General features: G+C 45.1%; 1 protein-coding gene across 3 annotated transcripts in view; it reads right to left on the bottom strand.

Moving 5' to 3' along the window:
* The window catches only part of LOC119464207 (serine/threonine-protein phosphatase 6 regulatory subunit 3-like), a 54,525-nt gene that overhangs the window by 22,889 nt on the left and 14,170 nt on the right, over window positions 1-17,466 (bottom strand). For 2 of the 3 annotated variants that reach the window (XM_037725078.2, XM_037725076.2), the window contains exons 8-15: window positions 17,134-17,250; window positions 16,307-16,580; window positions 13,016-13,168; window positions 11,005-11,198; window positions 8,484-8,602; window positions 7,643-7,728; window positions 5,747-5,839; window positions 3,337-3,360 (exon numbers count right to left, since the gene is read on the bottom strand). In XM_037725078.2, the coding sequence (XP_037581006.1) occupies window positions 3,337-3,360; window positions 5,747-5,839; window positions 7,643-7,728; window positions 8,484-8,602; window positions 11,005-11,198; window positions 13,016-13,168; window positions 16,307-16,580; window positions 17,134-17,250 (1,060 nt within the window). The remainder of the gene's footprint in view (window positions 1-3,336; window positions 3,361-5,746; window positions 5,840-7,642; window positions 7,729-8,483; window positions 8,603-11,004; window positions 11,199-13,015; window positions 13,169-16,306; window positions 16,581-17,133; window positions 17,251-17,466) is intronic. The other variant, XM_037725077.2, reaches the window with a different exon arrangement.

The following is a 17,466-nucleotide window of genomic DNA, read 5'->3' as shown; positions in this document are numbered from 1 at the left end:
CCACTGACGTAGCGCGAAAGGCAAAAGAATTGGGACAGAGTTGCTATATTATTCCAGCCCTTGCTCCTAGGCACTGTGAGACAATGAACCCAATTTCTTTCCAGTAATGTGAACTATTGGGCACATGTTTGCCAGCCAAACAACAGCGTTGTCAGCTGCCATCAAGTCATGCTCTACTTGCAGCAACTCCATAGATAAATGACCTACGCCGAGACCCATGAAGAGACTAAATAAACCTCACTCACGCATTTGACCATTACCCGAAGGATTTTGGTAATCCGTTTCGTAGGCCAGTTACCATGATTGCCCTTCAACTTTATCTACTTTCAATTCCTTGGCCACCGAATTAGTACAACACACAGCGCGGCTCAAGTGCTTATGCTTCCATCTACACTACATGTTTTGTAACAAGTCTTCAACAGCATGCTAAGTTGCCAAAATAGTTAGTGATAGACCAATAGCAGATGCTCGAAATATGGCAGCCATGAGCACTTCCAGCGCCTGCCCAATAGCTTACGGCGCTTGCAGTGCACGAAAGCATGGCCTTCAAGATCGGTTCTCATTTCTCTGAGGCTAGAAAATTGTGCAGTCACCCAAGGATTGGAAAATTTCCCGCATTACACAAAGATTTTGATGCATCGTGATGTAACAATACTAAAAGGAACAAAAAGAAAAATGCAGCTTGCAAATAAAACCTGCAGGGACCGCAGAAACATTGCATGCTGCCTCCCAAAGCATTAACTGTCATGCCCAATTCAGGCAGGTGCCCATTAGCCAAGACAACCCAGTAGACAGAGGCTGGTGCCCAGTCGCAGCCACAAACTAATGTCGAATGCAATCCACAACGTGCAGCACAGACAATAGTAAAATCAGGACCAGGCAAGAAACAAAAAAGAGACGTGAGGTAAGGAGACAGACGGCAAGTAGGCACAGAATTTCACCCAAAAATTACTAAAAGGAAGTCTGGTGGCAGTGTATGGAGGCACTGCACTAGGATGGCAGTGCAAGCACCGTGCAAACCATGGAAGAAACATGGAGGCTTATTACCGTTGGCTTAATAGCAAATTATACGGCGTAATGAAGTAAATATAAGATTCGGGTGGCCATGCTTTACTTCAAGGAGTATTCCAGTGCTTATGGCAAAACCAAAGTTGCAAGAACCAAGACATCACTTACAGCGAAGTGAACGATTGCTCGCTCACAGTTCCAAAATATGCATACTGGTAGCAAATACAGTCTCACAATGTGGCATCCGGCATGCAAGTGCCTGTTACTTCCAATATTCGTTATAAGCACATATTGGATACATGCTGATATCAGAACGATTTACCTCAAATTTTTAGGTTCACTTCATTACATCCAATCATTGACTACATGACACCAAGTGATGTGACATTTGGTGATATAATGCTAGCTTGAAGCGCAAGGAAAACACTCCGTGCAGTTTCAGATTTAGGTTGTTGCGAGGATTTGCTTTATCAGAAAAGAGATAAGATTAGTGTTACTGTTACCATTACTGTTAAAAACTCCTGTGCTTAAAAACATGAAATACCGCTGAGCTGCGCTGATAGTACATGGGGTTAGAGATTGATGTTTGAACCCTTGGCCAGAGATTCCCCAACTTTATGGCATCAGGGGACACTGCCACCCATCAGCTGTTTGCAACAGCTGGGGTCCTTGCACCCAAGGTTCACATCAAAAGAAAGAAAAGAGATGCCACAAGTGAACAGTTTTAATTTAGCTTCAGCAGTGAATAAGTTACACAAGATTTACATACAGATTACAAGACAAAGAAATTACTGCTTTGGGCAAGGCAGGCACTTATTCCAAGAAGTGATCAATTAACCAATGATGACAAAGTAGCACATGTATCAACTTAGGTGCTCGCAGACAAACCTGCCTGGTTCTGTCCTACAAATCGTAAGGTAGTCAGCAGAACCAAAGGGTTCCACTGAACACAGCTTGGGAACCGCAGCTCTGAATACAAATGAAACCGAAAAAGAATACAAATGAAACCGCAAAGGGTGACAGAGGCCACAAGTACGCCTGCCCGCCAAAGTTAGCTAAATGTGGAAGCAACCAACGAGCTTAATTGTGTCATGTAAACTGTGCACTGTACTCGCAGACAACTTTCACGGATAACTTTCGCAGATAACCCCAAAGTCTCATTTACGTTTCTTTAAGCTGGGGAATAGAAAACGGATGTCTTACTACACGCTTCATATTAAAATAAGGCAAAATATCAACCACCCAGTTGTTAAAATGATTTTTTCACTTTACTCTTTATTTTTTGAGAAACACGAAACCATTGCAAGTAGCAAGCTACTCCATACCTACCAACCTGTGCACTTTTGTAAAAATCCTGTAGACCCAACAGGAAGGATACCAGATTTTCTTTTATGTGCTCTCAGATGCGTCTTTTGTGGGATGTATACACGCATAAACTTAAGAACACCTCCCCCGCTGTTTGTGGGGGATGTTCTTGAGTGCAAAATTACACCTAATTACTTCACTTTGACGAGTTACCAACTAGCCCAACAGCAAGTTCTACAATGAAATACATACTCTCAATTTATTAACGATGGTTTACCTTTAGACGTAACACACAAGTAACGGTTACCTTTTTCAGTGACTCTGCTGTTGCTTCAGGAACTTGCCTGAATAAACTTGTTCGAAGCAAGTACACCTCTAGCATATGGCGCCTTGCGTTGCCACAAAAAGGCAGCGCAAGTAGCACCACAATTTCTCTTTTCTTGTTTTTTAAATTTTTTTTATTACATTGCGTTGGCCCATCTTTTTCACAACAGAACTTATTTTCCGTAAAGCTTGACACATCTGTAAAATCACAGAATAAGCCCAAATTCATAACGCTTAGGAAAAATTTGCGAGATTTTGCAGGTATGCTATATGCCAATTCAATATTTTCTTTCAGAGACCGAAACAGAAATCACTGTCGAACTCTGCCAGACAACTTGGTGCGAAAGCTCCATCCCTGTAGCTTTGTCCTCACTGCCACAGAAAGTTGAATGCGAGTATGCCATTCCACGTCCATAGCTCACTGCACCCTATTTCAAGTTCCAGACAATGCGAGCAAATGGTGGCAAGGAAATTCACCCCCTTCCCAGAGTTTAGCGGTTCCGAAAAACTTCAATGCACAGGTGGCGCATCTTAAGCCACAACGCAAAATATCCATGTGCCTCCCATTGTTTGCACTACGGTTCAAGTCTCTGCACCAGACTGCCCTCTAGTAGTCTTTGTAAGAAAATCTATGGTTGCGGAAGGAACCAAGAGAAAAGAGAGAGAGAGAAGTGAGGAGAGAAGGAAAGCCTATCTCACCTGCTGCACAGACCTCGGGAAAACCTGCATTGTGGGAAGTGAGGAAGAAGAGGGGTTAGCAAACAGAAACATGAACTCCTCAGGGGGGAGAAAAAAAAATGGAAAAAAAAAAACCCAGAGCCCGAGGAGAGAGACGAAAAGTCTGTTTGATGGGCAAAAAGGGCGAGTTGCGTCGCATCATATCACAAAGGCTTGCCCCACGAACACCTCAAATACTAATCAAAATTACCCTCATAGGGATAAAGAGAACAAAAAAACTCTCAGCCCAAGGAAAGAGTGAAGGTGAGTCATGTCAAGTCACATGTGACAAGAAAATTCCCACTATTCTAGACGTCACGTTGCGGGGGCTAGTCACACCTAGTTGCACACGAGTTGCAAAAATTTCGTAGGGATAAAATGAATGCGAAACACTGAGCTTGAGGAAAGAGTGAACGTGAGTCATGTCACATGTGACGAGAAAATTCACTCTCATCGAGACTTCCCGTCACAGGTGCAGCGACGTTAACGTGTCAGACTGATAAAAACACCTTACAGAGAAACGAAAGACCCAGAGCCCAAGAAGACAGAAAGGACAGTCCTTGACGAGTAAACACAGTGAGTCATGTAAAGCCAGCACCACTTATGACTTGTCACACATGGGTAAATCAATCTCCACAAAAACCGCAGGCAAGAATGGAGAGGAAAACAGGCGAGGCTCGGGTGAAGTGTGAAATAACAGTCCCCAAATAGCAGGCACCTCAGAACGTACTGAACCTTTCTTCAGGCAGTTCACTCGTGACAACATGGTTGTACCGTCACTGCTAATTCGTCACAGTTGTAACTATATGCTATAAAACAAGTGCTGTTTTTAGTGCCCAAGTAAAACACTATAAGCTCTCATTCCTGCAGCTGAGAGGTTCTCTTTTTACCTCATTGTCACAAACCAATGCATATAACACATTCAGTGTGACGTAGGTCACGGGTGGGTCACGGCAGTCATTCTTCCTGTGCAGAGCTTTCCTGCAATGCGCACGTAAAATCTGCTAAAACTCAGAGCAAAAGTTTTTGTTGCTTCTGATTCAATGCATCACTGTTCCATTCCTCCACAGCTTGAGGAACTCCCTGGTGACTCACAGGTGGGTCACGACACACCAGAGGAATACAAGTGACCCATCAGTGAATCATTACGCACAGGAATTTGGAATTTGAAAATTGTTGCCGCGGTGAATGAATGTGTTAAAAAGGATGGCCCATTCACACAAAGCAAAGCGGGGAAGCATTAAACAAGATCCACAGTGGATTTCACAAAAGAAGAGACAAAACTGCTGGCAACTGTTTCGGCCCACAAGACAGTAAAATGTACTTTTCTGCCTAGAAAGCAAGAGCTAAGCTGCCAAACTGCTACCAGCTAAACACGTAGTTCATGCACTCACCAGTAAGCTGTCACAAAACCCGCCTGCGTATTTTACTAAAATCCCAAGCACACCCACCAAGCCTCCACACAGTAATTTTATTACACCGTAACAGCTGTTACTAACATTTATGTGCAGTGCAACTACAGGCTGTACTAGGTAAAGAGGAGACTAGATGCCTTCCCAGCAACACTACTACGGTAAACTACTAAGGTAAACCTCACAAAGCATGAAAAAATTATCTTCTATCAACAGTGCATTTACTGCTAACCTTCTGGAGAGTTTCTTCAGAATTCCAGGTGGAGTAGCATACAATGGTCACCAAGACTGCTGTTTCGCTTTGCTGTTTAAACAAACTTCATCATGTGTTTCAAAATTTTGTTTTTACTATCTCAAGCACAACATTCAATGTACTGGTGACAGCAGAAGCAGTCATAATGAGGATCCTTGAGACGACGCCGATACAGGTGCACATTCTGATTGCCATTTCTGTGGAGACGATCCCCCAAGGGGTGCAGTCTTCTGACTGGCCCACTCCCACGTGGCAAAACACGCACACACACTGAACAAGTGTGTTGTCTTACCAGTCTTACCGTCACCATTCATCTGCGAGACTGCATCACCTTCCTTCTGCAAACAGTTTCCCAAGTGCTTATTTTGTAGCAAGTCCACAAAACACTTCATAACCTGATCAGGCATGACCATAATAGTTTTTTGCATGCAAGCAAGCAAAAAAGTCACAGAATGATTTCTACAGCCAGTAGCTGTTATGCAACTGCACTGTGTCCGCTTTCCGATGCTGCAACCCATCGCAGAAGCTAATGCCGAAATCACAGAAGCGCAGCAACTTGTACTGCAGTCCACAGACTGACCTCGGAGACGTGAGAATGCGTTGGCGCCGTTGAAGGCCGTTGCAACCGAACAGGTCCATGCGGCTACTGAGCTGCAACCAATCGGACTACGCTCTTTGGGGATCGCAATCAGAATATGGCTCCTGTCTGCAACCAATGGCTACGCACCTGCTGAAGCGCCGCATCTTGGTGGAAGCTGACATCACGAAGATCGATGCACTCGTCATCATCAGTGCTGGATACGTTGGGCATTCCACCACCCTAGACCAAGGCACAATAAGCACACCGTCAGCTTTCATAGCAATCACCTGCTATTTTAAGCCTACTGCTGTCCAAAACTCTGTTAGCAATTTTCTTAACCCCTTCCAAGCCTTGCACGAGTTGGGTTCATCCACATGTTTATGGCAATAACAGCCAAGGACGAGCTCAGCTCGTCAGCGGTACTTCGCATTTGCTGGCAATGCCACTGACGAACCTAGTTTTGTCTAATTGCTGTGCTTTTGGTAGATGGCAGCACACAATCCATGGGACAGCACAAGCAGAAGTGAATTTATTCTTTCTTAGGAAGTAAAACATGTTGGCAACTAAGGTCGTTAAGATTAATTTGGCCATTTTCGGTCAGAATTTGGGATAATAGTGTGGCACGGAAAGCGTTAATTACTCCTGTGGTGCTTTCACAGTCACAAACAAATCTAAAGTTGTTGATGTTTGCACGCAGCATGGCTATCATCTGGGAACAAGGCTGCCGTAACAGCGTACTGCCCCAAACAGCTTTGCCAAGGGAAGTACTTGGATTGTTGAATGCACAGATTTTGTATCATGGTGTCATAGCTACAATTCATTGAAAGAGTGCCTCGGATAATGCAAAGACCATGTGAAGATAACCATCTTACCCAGAATCTGACATTTTCATGCCTTGCTATCACTACAAGGGATGAATTCTGTAAACTACACACTCTACTGAAAAAAAAAAAAGGGGGAAAGTCAATCTGCTATGCTCTGCAAAGGCGGGCATCACTTTTGTACGTCAGTGTGTACTATTCTCACGGAATAAAAGGGGACAATTCAGGCCTAACTAATATGAGCCCTTTGTTTTCACCATCTTCAGTTTATGCTACATTGGCATAGTTTTCGCTTTTATGTTTAGATCACAGTTCATGCCATGTTTAGCGACTAGATGACTAGCAGCATGACATCATGACAGCGATGATGTTCTGGTTCTCTTTTATCTGGAAGCGAGAAAAGATGACAGCACAGTAATGATGACGGCACAAACTGTACTACGCACACCGCTGTTCGCGTTTTATTTGATGCAGATAGCACATACAATTTAGCCGTATTGATAATACTCCCCCTATACTGCGATACTTTAGCTTCTGTTTTCTTTGATTTTTCTTTTCTAGCTTTCAGATAAAAGATAACCAGACCGGAAACGAAAATATCGCAGTACAGGGAAAGCACCATTGCTCATAGCTGTCAAACCGAATGTGCGAATGTGCACGCCTGTCAATGCTGATGACTGGACGGCGCGCACTGTATACCTTCAGTTATGCTTTGGCCACATGCTCTGCTGTTCGCGCTTCATTTGACGCCCATAGTACATGAGCAATCCTTTAATTTGCAAAGCAACGTGATCTTGCCGAGTTGCTTAATGTTTGACATGAAAATCTTCCAGCAGCACAAAATGACGGATATGAAGGAATATATCATACAGCACCTACATTTGTCCTATATGTTTATTCATGGTTTGTTCAGAATATAACAAAAGACATTTGTCCTGTCTAGAAGGCTGATAAGAAGGCATGAATGCCTTCACGTTCATCATTTTGATGTGCTGATAAGTTCCGCTGATTATCAAACAGCCACAAAATTGAAGACGATGAATGTCTGCTGAGCAGATCCAATATGCAATAGTACCAAACATTTTATGATGACATCAGGTTAGGTTTAATATAAGCATGTAGCTGTCCAATAAAGCCAACATAAGCAAGCATGCATCAAATTTCATGAAGTGTCCAATTCTTGGTCCACTGCACGAAATTCAAAGAATACTGACCAACTTACCAAAGATATGGTGTTTTTCTTGTTTATTTCTACAAGCGTCTCCGTCGTAAACGTCTTCCACCGTCCCTGCATGTCCTCGGGAAGGTCTGAAAAATGGAACAAGCAGACGCCATCGATGAGACTATTGCCGTGGTTAGGCGGGCCTCATGACCTCGGCCGGGCACACAAAATTATTAAGGGCAACCAAAACCGAAGCTCAGTGCTACTGTCAACAGTGGTAGGTGTTCCTCTAGACGCAGCATGTGACGCTTGTCCACATTTTCTGCTTCCAAGTTCAGGTACTACAAGACGACAGCGCTTGACAGGATATTCCACACCTGCTGCCACAGCTGTGAGTGGGGATGGCTAACACTTCCTCAGCCATCACACGTACACCCAAGAAACTGGACATGGGGGGAGGGAATAGCCGCCTCCTCTCAATTGGTAAGCTCCCACCGAATTGCCTCAACTTCGACTTTTAATTTCCCTGTTATTTTAACATTTCAATTAAAAACCACAGTTAAGCTCCAGGACACATTCCTTGGCTTTATTGTTTGTTGTCTTCGTTTGGTTGTCACCAACGATAAATCGAGCCCCATGAATCTTCTCATTCATTTGGCCTTTGCAACATTACTGCTTATTGCCGACTTGTCACTATGATTACATAGTCACTATGATTACATAGTCACTATAATAGCAATCTTATGCGTGGCTTGAAGCCAAGGCAGGGAAACTGTTTTTTCTGCTGTTAACCTGATGTTAACAGTGACATTGAAGCTCTGATATGGTGGTACTTTATAACCTTACTTTTTCTACTCCAGTACATATTGTCAGCTTTCCAAATGCTCCAGGGTAGGCGCACCTTTTAACCGCTCTCGCACAATTTCAGAGTTGTTCCCACCATCCGCTGCGGCTACAATGTCATTGACGATTTTCGTCAGGTGGCCCATGTAACCACGCCGGTGTTTTCCGGGCTGAGATCTGGAAAAAGATAAAAAATTTTCTTAATGACAATTTTCAGTCACATGAGTAAGTATATTTTTTTTCTTCATTCGCATGTTTGAGAAACCAGCCACGTTTCCCAGGCTCATGCTGTCATGCCTAATGAGTTCAAAATTATTAGCTCTGGACATACTAGCAACACTGGCAAGGAGGTGCACACACCACATTTATTGATGTGCTTAAGATGGCCTTGACGTTTCTAACAAGTGATGTTAAAAAATCACAAGTGGCAACCGTGACTGTAACCTAACCAAAAAAATATTAAAAACTTGACTTTACTAGCATATTCTCTTACAACAGTGTACATGCAACTTGAAACAAGATGAGATTTCAGTTGAACCTCATTAAAACGAAGTTGGGTTGAACACTAAAATACCTTCATTACACAGTCAAATCCCCATACAACAAACGCCGCTACAGCGAAATTTCCGCAACAACGAAGATTTTCCGATTCCCGTCAGCTGCCCATAGAAAGTAACACAAAAAAAGTCTCTTCATAACGAAGGCGTTTTATTTGGTATTTCCGCTTCAACAAACTTTTCGAGAACGAAACTGGGACTGAATTGAAATTGGAACTGCCGAGTAGACAAATTAGAAGGCCCTTGCAAAGCTGTGACGATCATAAACTTAAACAAGGCTTTCATGAACGAAATCAAATTCAAAGTACCGATTTAAGCCACTGCAATCCATAGCCACGCGTGGTGATCACGCGCCTGCGCGAGACTGCATGGGATCACCGCAATCGCTGTCATTTTCTGTGGTGTGTGTCCGGTCGAATTGGCTACGCCAACGCTTCCGCGTTGGCGTAGCCATATATGATATGATGAGAAGGCACATACGATCGCCAAGGCAGAAAGCCGAAGGAAAAAAATTCGCAGTTTCGCCCGAAAGGCGAAGCATCACTTGCGATGGCAGATTAGTAGACAGCTACACGAACTAAGGGTAGTAGATTAATCGGCCGTATAAACTTGTGAACATTCGCTTACTGAATAAATTACCAAGCGTGGTGTCACGCGCGCGCAGGTAAACATGAACACATCTCATTCGATGAACGTGGAAGCTCTGTGTCAACATGGTGGAATGAGAAGGCACGGCAATAGCAGCGAGCAAATTGACCTCTGTGCCGTCTATCGCTTCAACACGAAACTAAACGTCGAAAGCACAGCGCATACGACTCTACCGGCACTAATTGCACTTTGCCCACATGGCAGATCACTTCGAAGATGAGGCCAGAGCAGGTGCGCACTTTGTGCAAGTCGCAGATTGCTTTCAAGACACGGCACCTGCACGGCAGCGCCGCAGCCGCCGTTGTTAACATGATGCCAACGTCTCGTCGTCGGGGGAAACTGGCAATCCGCTAAACAATCAGCTAGACACAATCCGCGACTGCTTTGAAAGTAATTGGTCCTTTTGACCTCATCAGAAAAGTTATCAGAGCCCACGACAATGGACATTGCGATGGCTCTTTTAACAGACTGTGAGACTCGCGTAACGACTTTGCCTGCCGTGAAGTGTAAAAAATCCAGGCTGACCGACTTCTGGAAATAAAACTTCCGGTAAGCGCAAGTTTGCCAAGCTTGCCGACTTTGTCATAAATATGCAGTGAAATTGTGATAATTCAACCCACTTCATTGCGACGGTGCATGTGCCGCAAAATGAGTGTTTCGCGTTCGGCCGGGCACGCGCATTGGGTTAGGCGTCAGCCACAATGTACGAAAAATACTGTAACAACGGCGCGAAATGCATTCTCTCGTGAAGTTGACACTTTATTGACTGCCTTCGGTACGTCTCAACCTTTGCCCCCACGCCATCACAAAGATTTCCCGGACACTGGTTTCGGTTTTGTTCGTGGCCTTGCCATTTGGCGTACGTATGTACATACCAATTTCGCGTTCCACTACAACAAAATTTTTCGCGTGTCCCATGAATTTCGTTGTAGCGGGACTCGACTGTATCCGATATTCAATAAAGATACATTCATCTACACACTGATATTAGCAAGAAACTTTTCCTGATTTGCTTCGTTATATCTGTGTTTGGTTTATCAAGGTTCGATAAAATAACACCTTTCATCAAAAGTTCACTGCTACACCACTCGTCAAAAGGTTGGCCAAGCTCTTGTTAGAATGAAAGAACTTGCTGTTGGGCAAGTTGGCACATATTAGCGAACATTGTTTAACTGCGCGACCAAACGGACCACAGAGATAGCATGGAACAAGGACTGTGGTCCTTTGCTCTGTGGTCCATTTGCTCGCGCAGTTAAACAATGTTCGCCTCTTGTTAGAAGGAGGTGCAATGCAGGATTACAAGTTAAAAGAACCAGGTACGAACAAGACATGTGACCGAGCGAAATGGGTGAAGAGTTGAGTGCGCAACTCAACTGTTCGGCGGTGTTGGCGTCCCAGGCGTCCAGGCATCTCTGCACCAGGGTGCAGGTTCCCAACAGCTGGTCCAGCAGCGGGTGCACCTTGTTACCCTCCTGGTCGAGTGAGTGCGCCGAACTAATCACCGAGCTCACCAACTGCGCCACTTGCGTGTGCAGGAAGTTGTTCCACGAGTACTCAAAGAACAGGTCCTGCATGAGCAGTGGCACACAAGTTGCAAGGAACTCCGACAAAGACTCGTGCTTGCACACGTCAAATAAGCTGGGCTGTTGCTGAGACAGTTTTTCAGAATACTAAACAAGCAATGGCTCTCGTACCACCTTTCAGAGATGCGATAACTGCAGATTCAGACGTCACTTTGGTATTTCACACGCACCAACTATGATTTCCGCATTTGCGAACCCCTAGCGGAAGGTCCGATATTTGCTGCCCTATGGCAAGTGTAATCAAGTTATTCAACTTCGGTTCGGTGAAAACAGCGTTTTAAAAAGTACCGTTTTTGTAAAGCTTTCTTTGTGTGATGCTTGAGCATGTTAGTCTATCAAAGCAGAAACATAGTCAGGCATGCCATTGTCACATGTTTAACAAACTGTTGCTATTGGTATTCTGAGCATACTGCACAAGAGTTTCTTGCATGCAAGTTCAGCCCTTTGGAAAATCTTTAAAAATCCCATGCACACATGAGCGAACGGCTCATTTGCTACACCTGCAACAGCACACATGTGAAACTGAAAGCAAATTACACCATGTGAAACAGGCATTAGGCTTGTGCATGGCACGTATGGCTGAGTAGATTAGAAGTGATGACAAAGCCTGTAGAGTGAATTTATTTTGTGCATTTATGCCTGATAAAATTTCCTAACGTGCAAGTGGCCTGTGCCAAAAACAGTGGTGGCAAGCACTGGCAAGACTAACAGTATGCAGCTAGTCTCAGAACTTGGCCAAAAGCTGCCTGGAGCCTAAACTTAGCAGTCATAACTAAGGAGGACATCATGACGAAAGTGCTTCCATTGTTATTCCTGATCAGATTTTCAGCAACCACTACATAGAATTGGTGTTTTGATGGTATTCACTCAATTTTGACGCTCACTCAGGAGGAGAATGAGTTTCATGTTGTTCACACTGTGACATGGCTTGACAATCTTGTTTCCACATGCCCCAACCTTTTACCACGATTCACGTGAATGTGATTAACAGGCTTTCTGCCAGACTTATTAGGACACAGTTGGCGAAAGCTTCCCATGCACTGCTGCCATGTGATGACTATTGAGCCCTTTCTTGGTCGACTCTTTTTAACAGATTTGTGATGTTGTCACGTGACACTCTTCCATATCCTTTCTCGACCGACTCCCTCATTCGCAGCTTAGCACTGATGTCATGTAACACTCTTTAGCGCACCCTCTCAAATGACTCCCTAACACGCAGCTTAGCATCAATGAGATGCGGCACCTGACAGTATGCCCTCTCAATTGACCCTTTCTTTAAAGCTTAGCAACAATGTCACGTGACACTCTTTAAGTACACCATCCTAATTGACTCCCTCATTCACAGCTTAGCACCTATGTCAAGTTGCGCTCTTGAGTACGCCCCTTAGATTCTTTAACGGCTTAACGCCAGTGTCATGTGGTACTCTTCAAAACATGCTCATCAGCTCTGTGCCTATGTTACATAGCACATACTGGATTAACTCCTGCACCGACACCTACAGTAGAATCTCAAGAAATTAAATCTTGGCACACGCGGCTCGTTCGTGTCCTGTTGGAAGTCAGTAGAAGCGCCAGTTTTAGTCAAAAAAGGAACTAGGTTTAAAAATCCCCTAAGTGCCATTAAAGCAAATGGCACTTATTATGGCATTTACCATTGCCACAACATGAGGATGGTAAATTCTGATTGCAATGGCCTCCAGCAAAATGACTTTGTCAGGTAAGCGCCAAAAACTGACGCTCGCTGTAAAAGCAACCTCACGCTACACGTGATGGGCACTCGTAGTGGAAATGCTTCCGCTTACCAGGATTGTGGGCAGGGCTCCCAGTTCCGCCAGTTTTTTGTTCACATCTTCGTTGTTGGAGTTGATGAGGGCATTCACCAGATGGCAGACCTCAAGGCGCGTCTGTCCCAGAGGAGGGTCCAGTACGCCAAACGTTGTCGTCCAGCATAGTTTCTGCCAGGTACAGAGCAGACCAGTTTGGCCACACACAACAAACAAATAACAGTCTCTTAATACAGCTTTTATGCAATTCTCGCACACTGAGCTGGCGTGAGAACTTTAGGGCAGTGTCGCCCCCTGTGTGTTGTTTTTGTCTTTTCTGGCTCACCAAGCCTGCTCTCTCACAGCTAAATTGGTTTTTTGATATTGTAGAAGTGAAACCTACTAAATACAGCTACACCAAATTCTCTCTTTAGTGGTTCCTTTAAAGGGGTCTAGAACCACTTTTTACCGAAGCCAAGAAATGCATTTGCCGTTCAGATAAACAATTTCAGAAATACTTTGCAGCAAAAGTAAGTGGAATCCCGTTGATACAATCTTCCCGGGAACCGGAAAATAAAACTTATCCGAAAACTGTATTATCCGAAATACATTGCTCCTGTAAGACATTGGTTGCGAAAAGAAGAAAAAACGTATTATCCCGAAAAACGTATCATGCAGACTCCCCCCCGTATCAACGAGATTCCGCTGTACTTCAATGCGTTCAGCAGAAGCGGAGTTAGTGGCAATCAAAAATCGCCTTTGATCCCCTTCGCTGAGCTCCCGGTCCTTCTTCAATGCCTTGCACTGCAAAGGCTACGGCGGAGCTGGGTGGCACCCAGAACACTCCGCTTACTGAACGTCGCCATGGCATGCAGTTCAAATTTGATTTTGGATGTTCACACAGACGCCACTACTTCCGATATTGGCACCTATGACGCGCCAATTTCAGAGGCTATCCCTCAGCTACAGTTGAGTTCACAGTGTATCATCCGTTCTCTGTGCTACAGTATGCTAGATAGCTATTCTTGCACTGGGTCACATGAGCACAGCTCGGACCGCTTATAGCGCAGTGTAGGACTGGATATAATGCGGTCTTTTCCGACTCCCGTTTATCTTTCCGTAGAACTCAATGTATTCGAATACCGCTTATGCTGGAGTCAAGCGAGACGAAATACCGGTTATAATGCGGTTGCCGGAAAATCCCGCAGACACTGCGCTTCTCAACGAGGTGCAACGGCTGAGGGGCGAGTGACAAGAGTGTTGCAGAGGAGTAGGAGGAGATGTGGAACGAGCAATCAAACAAGGAACAGAGAAAAAAATAGAAAAATGCACAATCAATTTGACACAAGGGCGCACTGACACAGCGGGCGCGCAGGGATTGCCTATACAACGAAGAATATTTTTATACTAGCGCCGCAGATTCGCTAATTCGTCAGTTCGGAACATTGTCTAAAGTGAGCTTTCCGCCAATCCTACCAGTACTCCCGCATAAACACTTCTGCTCTAGACGTTCGTGGTAGTTGCTGGCTGATCTCCCGCGAACCCCGTTTCATGCGCGCTGCCATTAGTTCAACCAGGTCTTGCGTCAGATCTCAGTGTAATCGGCTACGGTTATGAACATATACCAAGGGCGAGATTCTCAAAATGCCATGCCGTCCGACATCCCCGTCAGCTAGGCTTAACCAGTACTATCTCGTTGGGGAGTCGGCAGTCGAAGTTCCGGTGTGGTGCAGAGCCAATTAAATACTTTGCAGTGGCTGTACGGCACTTAGAAAGTAGAGGAACCAACTTGCCGACGAAAGTGAGAGCACATCTTGGTCGTATGCTTCGATTCCTGGACACAAGTGGCTGCTTAGTCTATACGTTTTTGCATGTACGCAGCCTTTGAAAAATGTTGCTTTGGTTATAGTGAAGAAATTAGCGACTTACATTATAAGCGGTCTATGCTATAGCACATTTCCTTTCACACTTATCCCTATGACAATCGCAATTTCAGCGGGTCCAGCAAATTTCATTTTCAATTTCACTCGTGTGAGTACCTTGGCAGGGCACACATCGGCTAAGCAATGGATGCTGCACTCCAAAATTGATTTTCCGGCTACGCTGCAGACGCAGCCATGCAACTGTAGTGGCTAACTATGTGCACAACAGGGCTGGAGTGCGCGCTTGCGCTCATGTGATCCAGTCTGGCCATGCTACGTGGTGCGGACCAGCATTTTCCTGCACCAGCTTGACCGACGGATAGTAGCCACATCCAAATTGCACATCTTGCGCAACAGCTCAATACGAAGCTAAGTCTGCCAAGGCGTCTAGCCAAGAGTGGCCAGGACTGAGCGCACACTGGCAAGCTAAGTGTGCTCCGACTTGAAATTTCACGTGGTTCGAGGACAGTTGAGAGCTCAAAACTAATCAAAATTAGCAAGACCTACATGGAGAGGCGCGGCCAAGCATTAGCAGACGATAGTACTATAGTCATGCTCCCAGAAGTACGCAATTCCTGTCAAAAATCGAAATGCAAATTTTTGCTTACTTCAGCCTGTTTATTAAACTACATCAATAAGTAATATACAGTTAACGACCGGTTTTCCAGATGCCCGAATTTTCGGACATGCCCGATAATTCGGATGCCTCTGTGGCATCGCTATACTACCCCATAGAGTCATGCATAGAGTGGGAAGAGTGGGAAGGGGCAATTGTAACTGGACACATTATGTATTCCTTCATTATACACGCGTGCACCCGCCATCTCCTATCACAGTGCGAGCACCAATACATTTAGTAAGTGTACTGGCAAGCCTTCAGAGCTATTCTGGACGTGCCTGTGGCAATTTGAGCCCTTGGGGGCAGTAAAAGACATGCATTCATTTTTTTTTTTGGAAAGCCAAATTTTCAGGCATTTTCGCAGCCCTAGGGAGTCTGAAAAATAGGATTCTGACTATACACAGTAACAGTAGGAAGAAGCGCACTGATCCAAACACCATTCTTGATTGATGTCAGCTAATGGCCAATATCAGCCGCGTATGGTAATCTGCTATATGACGAAATATGGCAGCCCCGAAAAGAGTGAGGCTTCTGTTGAAAAGAGTGTTTGAGAAAAAGATGACTTTGCGCTCCGCTTGAGAGCTCCACGTGCCACGCACGGTTGCAAAATTTGGCTGAGATATTCACAACAGCACATGCTACCCGCGGACTGTGTTTTTTTCGCTAAGCCCAAGGGGTGGTTCAGGACCCCCTATAAAATGTCCATGCCACAATGACACCTAATCTACCCATAACAAACCTTGCTAAAGGAAACATTTGCTTGAATGCCTTCAGTATCCAACTACCCACCTGGGGTGGGTCCATGAGCAACTTGAGAAAGTCACTCAGGCGTGGCAGCACCGCAGCCAGCACCTTTTCGACGCCCGCCCGAAGCCGCTCCACGTCGAGCGCCGTCATCTGCTCGTTCTCCGAGCGGAAGAAGATGGAACTGAAGCAGGCCGTCTCTGACTGCATCATGCCGGGACCACTGCCGCCTCCGAGTCCTCCGCCATTGGGGCCGTCTGCGTTATTGCTGTTTTGTTGCTGCTGCTGCTGCTGTTGCTGCTGCTGCTGACCAGCCAGCCTGAAACGATAACCGGAGCGGCCGCGCAAAAAAAGAGCGCGTTTCAAAAGTGAGAAGCTTGGGAAAAGCTTACAAGTTCAGTGACAGCCTGTTCACTGAACCTGCTAATCGCGGAGCATCACAGCTAACAGCCACAGTCTATCAGTGTGCCTGCTACCACATGTGTCCACATATGCGATCAACTTCATCTGCATGCTGCCATGGGAAGACACAGACCATTCAAGACCCTGAATGCAGGGGAACTGCTATATGCATGCACTAAACAAAGGGCTGGCCAGCTTTCTATTGCACAACAGTGTAATTTACAAATGCCGTTTAGATTAATATTCCTTTTTTTGGTGGGCCTTTATTGCACACTTAAGTACAAGATGGCAGTGTTTGAGTGCCTTTGCCTGGCAGTTTGAAAAAAAAAAGTCAATCACCCATATGGTCTGCGTCCCAGTGACGACTTAACAAAAATAGAAATGCATGCAACGCCCGTTTCATAGTGAAAAAAAGAGCGATTTGGATCAGCATGTAAATCGGAAAGTGAAACAGTGAAACAGGGCCTCACCCTTGCTTGCGAAATTCCAGCAATGACAGCAACACGGAGATGCCATTGACGAAGACCGATTCGCACGTTCGGTCCCCAGAAAACATGTGCCCCAGGAGCTCGGCCACAGTGTCTGTCCTGCAATGGTGCAAAATGAAGGAAAAAGGAATGCAAGTCATCCAACTGCCCCAAGAAATGCACGTAGTTCAGCTAGTTGGAAACTTGACTTCAACTGAGCCTTTCTAGTGCTTTCAAAGGAGCGCATTTTCAAAGCAGTACTCGTAGCTGGACTTGTTGGCACACATTCAGTAAATATAAAGGAATGCAACCTGGAATACGGACAAAGAAAGAAGG

This window comes from Dermacentor silvarum, chromosome 9 (assembly GCF_013339745.2).
Source record: "Dermacentor silvarum isolate Dsil-2018 chromosome 9, BIME_Dsil_1.4, whole genome shotgun sequence".
Classification (NCBI taxonomy): Eukaryota; Metazoa; Arthropoda; class Arachnida; order Ixodida; family Ixodidae; genus Dermacentor; species Dermacentor silvarum.
Note: the sequence above shows the minus strand (reverse complement) of the source record. Positions and strands in the feature narration are given on the sequence as shown.